This window comes from Colias philodice, chromosome 18 (genome assembly GCF_061535455.1).
Source record: "Colias philodice isolate Cphi_HAF_F1 chromosome 18, ilColPhil1 Martin Lab GWU primary, whole genome shotgun sequence".
Classification (NCBI taxonomy): domain Eukaryota; kingdom Metazoa; phylum Arthropoda; class Insecta; order Lepidoptera; family Pieridae; genus Colias; species Colias philodice.
The window spans coordinates 4,945,992-4,958,292 of NC_143103.1; the positions used below are offsets into that span (position 1 = coordinate 4,945,992).

Below are 12,301 nucleotides of genomic sequence, written 5' to 3' on the forward strand. Positions count from 1 at the left end.
GATATTGAGACGGTACGTAAAACATTTATATGTATATGGTAGTTATATTTACGATCTATCTGTTTTTGTTCAGGTACCTATTTCTTCAAACATGGCTTTGAAACATTTCAAACCAGTTTAATTCTAAATAATATAGAAAAGTAAGTCGATATATTTCTTTAGTTTTTATTTTATCAGCTTTTTTCGTAATTGCTTTTTCGGCCTCATGTGGCTAGACAAATGATTATTGCTTTACTATAACCTATCCTGTCAGTCTACCCTCCTCAACCTGTATATACTTATTACTTAAGTAGCGATTGTTCCCAATGTATTGTAGGGTTTATTTCTAGATGATATTTTTAAGCTATTACATTCGATTGCTTATTAGTAAATTTATTGACATTATTTGAAAGAGGCGTTCTTTGCCTTCCAATGCTTTCTAACTTTCTATCTAAATTAAAAAAAATATCAATATTATTACTTATTATTAGTTGTTAGTATGCCTTAGCGTTCGATAAAGTATAAGCACTGTGAATATATTATGATTAACGAACAATGAAAAATAAAACGCACACAGTCTTTCAATTCATTTTTATTCAAATAAATTTTACTTTTTCGTTATACTACTTCTACAGACGTAGATAATCAGCCAATACTATATTGAATGAACAAATTTGTAAGAAAAAAGTTGATGCCATTTTCTCGTTGCGCGTGGCACTGCGGGTTGAAAGCGAGTAAACGAAATAAACATTCCTTTATTGGCAGACTTGGAAAAATAGTTTTATCTTATCAACGGGCCAATTTGAAGACGTTGCGTGAAGATGAAACTATGAAACTGTTTAGCTCGTAGCATTGTGTGTGGAATTACAAAAGAGTCCCATCTGCCCGTTTATATGGCACGTAGAAAGCACTATTCAGTTGATCGAAAAACTTTTCCAATAGCACTGTGACGCTGATGATAGAAATAGTCGGTGAGTATGTACCTACCTGCGTATGGATTCTGCAATACCCCGCTTTAAGTTTCCCCGATACTTACAAGTATATCAATCTTTTATTGGCTGAAATTGAAGTCTTGTGTTCCCAAGCCCGCGCTCGAATGGACCGCTGTGAAATTTAAAATCGGACTTGTTGCGATACTGAGTGTTCCGTCTGACTGAAATACTGTTAAAAATAGTTTCAAGGATAGCTAATGAATTTAATGGCGATATATCTAAATGATATTATAAATATTATCTACAAAATGGATTACCGTAATTTAGGTTTAGAAATTTTTTTTATTTTTATTTTCACTATACTAAAAAGCAGCGACTATATCAAAGTATATAAGCTATACGAAATGAAATTTATTGTAATACAAAGTAGACCATTAAGCTGCTTAATGAACACATGATTAATTTTGTAAGCATGTTTATCCTTTATCTCGATATATTTGAAACCGTTTCTGTTTATTCTCCAATTATCTAAACATTGGTTGGTAAGATCGCTCGGTTGTTTGGAAAATTTAACATATTGAATTGAAACTGTGATGAACGGGTTTCAAATTAGATAGCTATGTGTATTGAAGGCTGGTAAGGCGTAAATTGCTATGAGCCTGTATATTACTGCCCACTAAGGATGTCAACCATACGTACGTTAAATAATATAGAAAGCTTAGGGATGCGAACTTTAATTAAATATGAATAGTTAATAATGTTTACTGGGTATATTCATTCATTTAGTATATATTATATAGACCGATAAATGTATATTCAATAGGTACTGAACGTTGATTGGATAATGGATACCTATATTGAAATTGTTTTCTGTTGAAGGTAATGTATCTTGTGATAGAAAGCCTTATTCAAATGAATAAATGTTTTTTTTTGTATAAAGCTATAGTTATTATTAAAACTGGTATAAATGGTGAACTATTAAGGTTAAATTAAAGTTTTTTCTTGCTGTGCTTGTGCTATATTTACCCTACTTTTGGGTTTTGTTAAATAGTTTAAATTTAAATGTAAAAATGTCGTTGGCAGCCCTATAGTCCTCCATATGATCGTCACCGAAGCTAAAGGTAATAGACCGGATATGCTGATGGCAACAGCAAGGGATATTAATAAATACGTTTATTACTATGTAGTAGGTAATCATTCCGTTTTCCTAGTTATTATAATAAAATAAATACTAGATAAGTTTATATGTATATTCTTGACCCTTAGCTGGTTCCATAAATAATTCAATATTTTCTTAATGATAGTAAAAAATGTATACCAAATGCATACGTCTAATATATAAAATTCCCCAGTCACAATGTTAGTTACCATACTCTTCTAAAACGGCTGGACCGATTCTCATGAAATTTTCTGTGCATATCGGGTAGGTCTGAGAATCGGCCAACATCTATTTTTCATACCCCAAGTGATAAGAGTAAGGCAGAACAACGTTTGCCGGGACAGCTAGTTTTTTTTTTATAAAAATCGATCACATTGAAATAAAAGCAAAATTAAGTTCGAGTTTGAATATTAGATTTCGGTTCGGACAGCGGTAACTTTCCGATAATTAAATAAAAAAGCACTCAGCGTTGCCTATTTTTAGTGAGAAAACAAACTGGAATATCTTCATAATTCCATAATGTGGAATCTTTTTAAATTTCCATCTAACAACGATCGAATTAACAATTCACACATGTGTATAACAGGTACAACAAACAATAAACTCTATGTTTTGTGTTATAAGCGGTCAAATTGAATAGCAGAATACATCGACAATTTAGATCGGCTTATTTGGATCCTCCTTGTTTACTAGGCGTCATGAATACAAAGGATTGAAAGGCCGAAGCAGAGGTTTTGTCGTATCCCTCGTATAGAGCCGTAAGATCTTATTCACTATTGATTGCATCTGCTGTGATATGTTTGATCGAGAATTAGAGCGAACAAGGCGTCTTGCATCCCTAATATGTTGTTTTCGAATATATTATATTGTTATGGGGTATACACCTTATACATAGTATTAAAATGGGTACCTTGGTATATACCGTAAGAATCTGGGATTGATAACAGGTGTCGGATTCAGGTTTAATCCACTTTATGTTTAAAGCTGTTTTTCTGACATTGGACATTTTAAAATCACAAATTGTTTACCAAAAAGCGTATAGATTAATAGACACTAGATGTGGAATCATGATATCCTAGATTGAAAGAATACTAAGCGTGGTATTTAACAGTAAGTACCTATTTAAATTGAAATTAGGTAAAAGTAAGAACAAAAACATCCTCATAATACATCTTGCTATAACTCATATAAATATTTATCTTTCAACCCTAATTGTGTGACAAAAATTTATTGTGCGGGTCAAAACTCAAGTTGCGAAAATGCTATTTATAACTTGCGAAGTAGTTTAAAATCTGTTTAATGGCTTCAGTTTACATTTTCCTGTTTCCAAACTTTGCACGGTTTAAACATAGTTAATAGATACTTATAGGTTAAACCTTGGTATACGCGAAAAGCTTATTTAATTATACTCAAATATAAATTAACCTATATGATCTACAAGGTTCACTTACTTTTAAGAGTAATTTGTCTAAAAAAACAATGAATTTCTCATAATATTATAATCATAGCATAGAATATAGACTAGATTTCCGCCCGCGGCTTCGCCCGAGTTTTCAAAGAAAAACCCGCATAGTTCCCGTTCCCGTGGGATTTCCGAGATAAAACCTATCCTATGTGTTGATCCAATTTACCCTCTATATTATGTGTGCTAAATTTCATTGTAATCGGTTCAGTAGTATTTGCATGAAAGAGTAACAAACACACACATACATACACATCCTCACAAACTTTCGCATTTATTATATAATATTAGTTTAGTAGTAGAATTTATACAACTATCTTTAAATTAAAAGAATTTTCTTCAAAACTATATTTTTATTCCAGTGTTTCAGAACGCAATTTTTCTATTGCCCGGTTTTTGACTATACTTATAAATCTCTAAAACGACCAATTTTCCACTAGACAATTTTCGGTAGTTTAACCAACTGCAGGCGCAATATATTTCGCAACATAATAGCACTGTGATGTAAAGACAAAAAGCGTAGAATGAATACTCGTTGAATTTTGTTTGTAGTTGGAGCCTCGTAGAAAACAAATAGGTCTTTTAGGATAGGTACAGCTACTCGACCGGAGACAACAGACAAGGCTATAGCTGTTACAGGTAAGGTACAACCTCGTTAAAAAGGTTTATAAATTCATCAACGTATTAAAAGCCCGTATGATGTTTAAACCAGAAAATTTGAGAATTATGAGCGCAAACCATGAAATGATACTTTTTAGTTTTTATATTGAGTAACATTGAATATTTTTAGAGGTCATTTGAAAGCAAGAAATGTAACTAAATGATAATTTTTAATTAAAAAGCAGCTACTAAATAGTAGGTAGCTTTTTAACCTCTATATAATAGGCAGTCCTTTTAAATATTTTCCTAAAATCTTTTTAACCGATCTCTGACGAAGCTATATTACAAAATACATTTGTTTGAAAAAATGTTTATTCAGGTCTTAATATGATACGAGTGAAAGGTTCATAGGCGTGGGCAAAAAGATATCATTAAAAACATTTAAGCAACGGGTTGCTTTATATAGGACAAAATAAATTATTCATGCGGAAAGTGAGCCAGCATTGCCGTAATTAAATTTTTTAACTGTATTTTTATAGGCTGATACAAAAATACAATTGTGTTGATAAAACATCCTTTACCCATATGCGTTTAAATTTAATTGAAAATAATCAACGAACGTTAAAACATTGCAATTACAAGCGAGCGAAGGTAAGAGCTGTGATTGTTATAATTGTGTGTTCTGCAGTCCGTTATCTTTATTACTTCCATGAAAAATCTAATATAATGTTGAAATTCATAAAGCTTTTAGACATTTAACAATTTATATGGAACGTGTAAACTGAAGTTACTTTTCAAAGCTTTTAAATGATAATGCATTTCAATCTCAAATACAATTTTGTCAAAGAATATTCACAACGTGCAAAAAATCATCGACGACATGATATGATCCGACACGATCTAGCTGTAACCAGTAAACCATAAAATTAATAAATTGACAAATAAATTCGTTTACACATATAGCAAACAGCGTACAATACAAGTACCTATGATACGCCTGCGGTGTATGCAGCTGCATTTTAATAATAGATTAACCTCTGTCCAAACAGGGACGCGCATGTAATCTTTAGAGTACACACAAATTTAATTAATTCTGCTATGGCAACGACAAACATCACGTTTGACTCTCCTACTACACTTGCAGAAAGTTTAGTAACTAGCCGAGCTAACATTAGTTAGATGGAGTACATTTACACCAGTTATATCACTACGACTCTTACTTTGGTGTTGTGGTTGGTAATTTATCATTAGAAATACAGCTCGCTTAACAACATCCAAGTTTACTTTAGGTTGTTATAAAGAGGCTTTGAAAAAACAATTTCTATTCGCAGTAATAATGAAAAGCTGTTTATTAGGTACATTACCATGAGCAAAATCGTCTCATTAAGTAATCAAATAGGTAGGTCTTGATTGTTTTAATTGTATTCATATAGTGATTAATATATTCATGTTTTCTATTTATAACTATTTCCTATTTTACGTTAACGATAAATCCACCTTTTTCATTTTAAAGGCACGCTATTTACTGCATCATAAAACACAACAACCGATATTAACAGACGTCGAACACATAATAAGACATGTATCGTTAACCAAACTTTGGGGAGTATGCTCACACAACAACCCTTTCACTCGCAGATCTTCAGGAATCAGGATCCAAAGTAAAACATAGTATAGATATTGCATCATGTACAAGCAAAAGTATAGCTCTCTAACGACCAAAGCTTGCCTCGAAGTTTTAATAGCGCTGCCACACTTTTACCTACCAGTTCGAAACGAGGTCGGGAACGCGTTAAAATAATACACATTTATTTTTATAATGCAGCTGATTTATGATATGAAAATGCATTTTAGTATGTGATGAGAGAGATTCAAGAGAAAATTCAATAGAAAGCTAAATGGAAGGATATTTGTGAGGAAAATAAGTTACCCAGAATTGTAGCCATAAAGCATGCGATAAAATGATTAATAATTTAAAAACGACTTTCCACGGCAGTCCCAAGATATTGTCACAATAAAGTTTAGAATTAATTTACCAAAAATATTGGACGTAAGTATCAATAAACCATGTAGTATTCAAAGCAAAAGCAATATACATGTATAATAAAGCAAATTATTCGCTTAAATATTTGAATAGAAATTTTATCGATACCATAAAGCCGTCAACTACAAAACCAGACGTCTCAGGCATTGCTCTATTGACTTCGCTATAAACCCTTGTACTAATTAAGTCGTCGTAAGCCTCGTTACGATACCTAGTAAAAGCTGAAAAGCATCGAAAACTTTATAATTGCTTGTTCTGCAAACAACCACAAGGCGATCGTTTTTGTAAGGAGCTAGTTGGCGAACAACCAAAACGAAGCAGTCAGACGCTCTCAGAAGTCACCGCCGCGCGCCGTCTGATCCTGGTTTAATTAGACAATGCCTTGTGGCCAGTGCCAAATACGCGATACATTCTCTCTTAACTTCGTTTCAGTGTTACTTTTTTAATGTGAATTCACAGCTTGACATAACTCTTTTAAAACATATTACTACCTCTCTATTAGCTTCTCACTATTTATAAAAATTATTAATCTTATTTTAAATAACATATTTATAGCGTATTTTTTATACTTTATTTATTTTCTATTCCATTAATAATAAATTAGAAGTAGTAGGTTGGTCATGCAATCCATGCTGAAGTCATAGAATGTGACAAAGGACTCACTCCCCTATCCCTGGCCAAACAGGACTGGCAAAAGCCGACGGTACTCAGCATTTCCGACAGGGAGGCCATATGGAAAGAGAAAGAGCTGCACGGTAGGTTTCACAGGAGTCTACATGAACCTCACGTAGATTTCTTGTCCTCCGTGCACTGGCTGCGTTTCGGTGACCTCTTTGGGGAAACCGAGGGTTTTGTCTGTGCGATACAGGATCAGGTGGTTAAGACGAACAATTATCGGAAGTACATCATAAAGGACGGGACCCAGGACTTATGTCGTATGTGTCACCGTCCTGGAGAAACTCTCCGACATGTTACTTCCGGTTGTTCCATGCTTGCCAACTCTGAGTATTTGCACAGGCACAACCTAGCAGCCAGGATTATCCACCAAGAGCTCGCTCTGAAGTATGGCCTTCTTGAAGGAAAAGTGCCTTACTACAAGTACGCGCCGGAGCCAGTCCTGGAAAATAACCGTGCCAAGTTGTACTGGGATCGGCCCATCATCACAGACAGGACTATCCTAGCGAATAGACCTGATATTGTGGTGATGGACCGAGCAACTTCTAGGATTTTCTTGGTAGACATCACTATTCCACATGACGACAATCTTGTTAAGGCCGAGTCAGATAAACGGCTCAAATATCTGGATCTGGCGCACGAGGTTGTCGAGATGTGGGACGGTGTGTCTGCCGAGATAATCCCTATAGTTGTGTCCACCAATGGGCTGGTTCCTGCCTCCTTAAAACAATATTTAAGGAGGTTGGATTTACCGGTAAAGCCCATGACAGTGGGGATACAGCGGGCAGTCCTTCTGGATAACGCTCGAATAGTCCGAAGGTTCCTCACTCAGTCGCCCTAGACTCCGGCCGTCTGGCCACTCAGCCGGAGTTTTTTTTTTCACACCGCCGCGAGGCGAGATACTTGCCCCCCCAATTAGAAGTTATTTAATTAATGAACGCTGTCCAAAATATTATTGAAATATGTCACAGATTTTATGTCGTTATTAAGATGGTTTGTTCGGAATGTAGAAAAAAATACACAAATTAATTATGTTAATAATATAATGTTTCCTTAATACAATTCTAAACAAAAAAAAATAATGCAAAAATATGTATTGTTTCTTTAATACAATTCTAAAACAAAAAGTAAACAGATAATAACAGTGTTTGCTAAAAAAGTCTCTTGGAGAGTTTTATTCGAAGCTATAATCTCCTAAGGTCTAATACATTTATCATACTAACTGATGACCCTTTAAAGGTGATATATCACAATGTCAAATATAAATTCCTATGTCTTCTTGTTGCTAGGTGATAAATTGTTCTGATATAAAGAAATCCATTATTGTAGTGCACTAGTGATTGAGTAATCATTTTGCAATATATAAAAGTATACGAGTAGGTGTAGATTGGTATCCTTTTCAACCCTCTTTACTTTTTTCTGTGTGTTTATTTTTTCTCTAGACGCAATTTTGACCCACTCTAAACGGACAGATTTATATAATTCAAGCTTTTGACACTTATCAAGAATCGGTGACAACTCTATAATTCCATGCGTTGCGTGTTTTTAATACTATGTATATTTATTCACCACTCACCAATCACAAAAGCTACACCCACACGTAGAGACAATACAAGAGTGATATTATATTATATAATAACTAGCTTCTTAGAAAATTTATAAATATTCGTAATTGCTTACTATTAAGATGACTGTAACATTTTATTAAATTAACGTATTTAGGCAACCATTTTAAGATTTTGTTTTAAACTCTGTAAGAACGCATTATACTAATTCTTATAAATCCTATGGGAAATTGAAAATAGTAAATTATTTATCGAAAGTAATTATTCTTAAACAACATTACTCGTGAAGTAATATTAACAATGTTTCTGGGTAATAAATCATAGCAAGTTGGGTCTCAAAATACAACAAATTAGCATAATTGAACTGAGAATTGAAATGTAAATTTGGAAATACAAACAGGGACTTCGTGAGTCATGATTGATTTGTGACGAGTTGCTTTAAAATTGTTTAGCAGAACATTCTTTACAAATTTTGCTCTACAATTAACAAAATTAGATTGTACATTTGAACTTTACTTTCATTTTAATTTTATGACTCATTTTAGTATAGGTATAGAGGATTTGTTTCATTTAAATTTTATCGTTAGTAACAAACAACACATCAAGTACGTGTATGAAATTTAGTGACATCTTCAAGGAAAACAAAGAGTGTTTTATTTAATGACCTCTCCGTATTACGTCTGAAAACAGCCCAACTCGAGTTAATTAGCTTTGATAATAAATACTTCAAAGGGTTTTGTTAAGTTGGTGACAACGTCGCTTAAACGAAGTATGTGAGATTAGGTCCGCTTAAAACATGTTTCATTCGGTTATGTTAAATCTTTTTGGGTCCATGATTGGTGACTGCTTGTATCTTTTCGCTTGGTTTATTCCGGAGTATATCGCAAATAATTATTTTGAAACAAAAAGTTAAACCGTTTTCAAATGGACATATTTTAAATGGGACCAACCGGAAAGTTCTCCCAGTCAAAAGCTCTGAGGTATCAGGGAATAAACTTAAAAATAAAGTCGAATTGAGAACCACCTCCTATTTTAGAAGTCGGTTGACAAAGCGCCGTACTGTAATCTAAATTTTGTCGTTTTACGAGTAGAGTTAAATTAATCCAAAAGTAAAACTTCCATTTCAAATAAATAAATAAATAATTGAGTGAAAGCTTACAGTTAGTTAGATAACATTTATGACATTTCCATGTTCACGTATAACCACACTAGTACCTAATCTAGATAATTACTACGTAGGTATATAATCAACATATTATTATCTCAAAAAATTTAAAAAAGAACGTGTGTGCCGCGAGCACACGTGTCAGAAGTGAAACTTCTTTGACAAAATTCAAAGATACCAAAATCTTCGTCTTACTCCATGCCGTGACGATATTGCCATGACGCGACCTTCAAATTTTACTCTCAACGTGCCTCAAGAAGTTTCACTTCAAAAAAGAAAAAAGAAAGAACATCTTCCATCAGTTAATAAGCGGTAGGTAAACAGAGTCCTTCGAATATGTCATCCTGAGAGCTTGCACATAAGCAAAATGCCTAAGGTCAACATCTCACTTCGACAAAACTTGTGCCTTCAAACAAACCCGACTTTATAGCTCAATATTGATGCGTGGCTTTGACGTTAGAGTGACCCTTTGGAAGTGGGTCTCTTATGAAGGTCTTATGTTACGTGCCAATTACTTAAGTTGTTACTACTGAAACTTTGTTGTGTAAGTCGACTTAGGTAGCTGATGGAGTTTTGCCAGGTTGATTGTTTTGATCATTTTTGAATTAATATTGAAGTTAGCATTTGCTCTAGCATTGTAGGCGTGAAACAAAAACTGACCAACGGATCAAATAATAATATCTAATATATTATGTAGTGTAAATTTTGATGCACAATATTATACATAATAATATACTAAGTATTTTGCTCATTAGTTTATATGTAGTTACAAAACAATTCAATAATGATAAAGAAATAGTATTTTGTTTTTATGTTATGACAAATCAGACGCCAGACCTTATCAATTAACATTGAAGATTTTACTTTTCAATGTATCTGCTATAAATAAATAGGTACATGCTTAGAACATTCCAAATTGAATAACAGGTACGTTCCACAATTGACACGTCACAAATCACAATTCCCAGTGAAATTATTTGGCTGAAAACTCAATGTTCTCGATTGGGGTAATTGGAAGCTTAAAGGAATTTATTTTCAATTTCCTATGATATGAGGTTTCCCGCCTATGAGATATTGCGCCGGAGTGATATTAAATTTATAGCCTGCCACTTTTAATTATTTCACGAATATCGATGTTTCAGTATTTATTAATGAATCATGAACATGTTTTATTCAGGTATGAAATTTCGCTTTTTAACGAACAAATTTTATGGAACAAGTTATTTTATTGTTCCAATGTTTTACACATACTATTAAAAACGGTACATCGTATCAAAGACATTTGACATGACTCATAAAATTGTTTTTTCATTGTTATCGTTGTTTTTAACTATACTATTTATTAACAAACAGTGAATGACAACATTAAAAATCGGCAATAATATGTTTACTTTATATAACATATCATTGTGTATATTTAACAGATTACCACAATATAATATTACGATTAAATACGAAAAAGTAAGATCGTTATTTTTTAAATTAATCTAATACAATATTTGACCGAGGCTCTCATATACGTTCTCCACCCTTCTTTAAAACCATTTCATACGTATTACGTACTGAATAATCTTAAAACTGAAAAAATATTGCAAAACAAATACCCATTATAATTCTTTTCCAATACGCTGACACATGATAACATCTATATTGGAAACTAATTACACAAATCATTATAACCAATATGTAACGTATTATAGAATCATTATCCTAATTAACGAACGGATAAATAATAAGTCATAAGCTATAAATAGCGGGAAAATAAAGCATCACAATGACTGGCATTAAGTGCCCCAGCTCGTTTTGTACACCCATATCACTATTTAATGACATGACAAACAAAGGACTTGGTTCTTGATGGAGCGGACCAAAATTGGGGAAACTATCAGCAAAATTAGCCGCTATTTGAGACTCGATCATGGTAATTTTTGGAACACATGGTTATATTGAAGTTAAATAAGAGATTTAACTTTTAATCTTATGATAGTTAAGTAAATTGGCACAGAAAAATCTTTTTTTATAACGCTGTGTAATTCATAATTTATACATAGTGTAAGCCAGGAAAAAATATTTCATAATTAATTGCATTTTCCACACATCTCTGGATTGATCTTGCGCTGATAATTCTGAAAATTAAATTATTTAATCTTAATATTATAGTATTGCTATCTATTTTTGAATCAATAAAGTTAAAAAGAAAATTACAGAGTACCTAAATGTAAAACAAAGAATCATTTTATTTGGTGGCATTTTAAATAATCGATTTCAAGGGGCAAGAAACAGTATTGGCGTAAAAATACAATGTCCAAGGATTCATCCACAGGATATAAAACCTCTATTAGACTAGAGTAGATAATTTTTGAAACAAAAAAAAAATCGCAGTCGGATGAAACCCATTAGAAAAGGCGGGGAATATGATGAAAATAAAAGGAAAAATAAATTACGGTCAATCCGAGTTCGGGAAGAGGGAGGAGGGAGCTTTTAAAAGAAAAAAATGGTCTCTCTCGATTTCTGACAAAACTACAAGTCCTACGGAAAAAAGCTCAATGGCAAAGTTGTAGGTAATTAAAAGTTCTACAACCTTTGTATTTACAATTTTTTCACATAACCTCAAAATTTTGGTGAAAAATTCAAAAAACCAAGTTTTTGCTTTTTTATTTTTATCTACTTCAAAATTTATTTTTTTTCTACGAAATTTGGTGGAAACTTACTTTATTATG

At 32.8% G+C, this 12,301-nt stretch overlaps 1 protein-coding gene across 1 annotated transcript; it reads left to right on the top strand.

Annotated features, from left to right (window-relative positions):
* The first annotated feature begins 5,819 nt into the window (after nucleotides 1–5,819).
* LOC149480415 (uncharacterized) lies at nucleotides 5,820–7,692 on the top strand. The gene is made up of 2 exons (XM_089706875.1): nucleotides 5,820–5,912; nucleotides 6,862–7,692. The coding sequence occupies exons 1-2, from the start codon at nucleotides 5,820–5,822 to the stop codon at nucleotides 7,690–7,692; spliced, it is 924 nt and encodes a 307-aa protein (XP_089563001.1).
* Nucleotides 7,693–12,301: the final 4,609 nt, after the last annotated feature.

Bases quoted from the DNA above. Each gene is read 5' to 3' on its own strand.
- LOC149480415 (XM_089706875.1), top strand. From the start codon at position 5,820: ATGTACAAGCAAAAGTATAGCTCTCTAACGACCAAAGCTTGCCTCGAA. The intron at 5,913-6,861 runs GTCGGGAACGCG...CTGGCCAAACAG, and splicing joins ACCTACCAGTTCGAAACGAG to GACTGGCAAAAGCCGACGGT.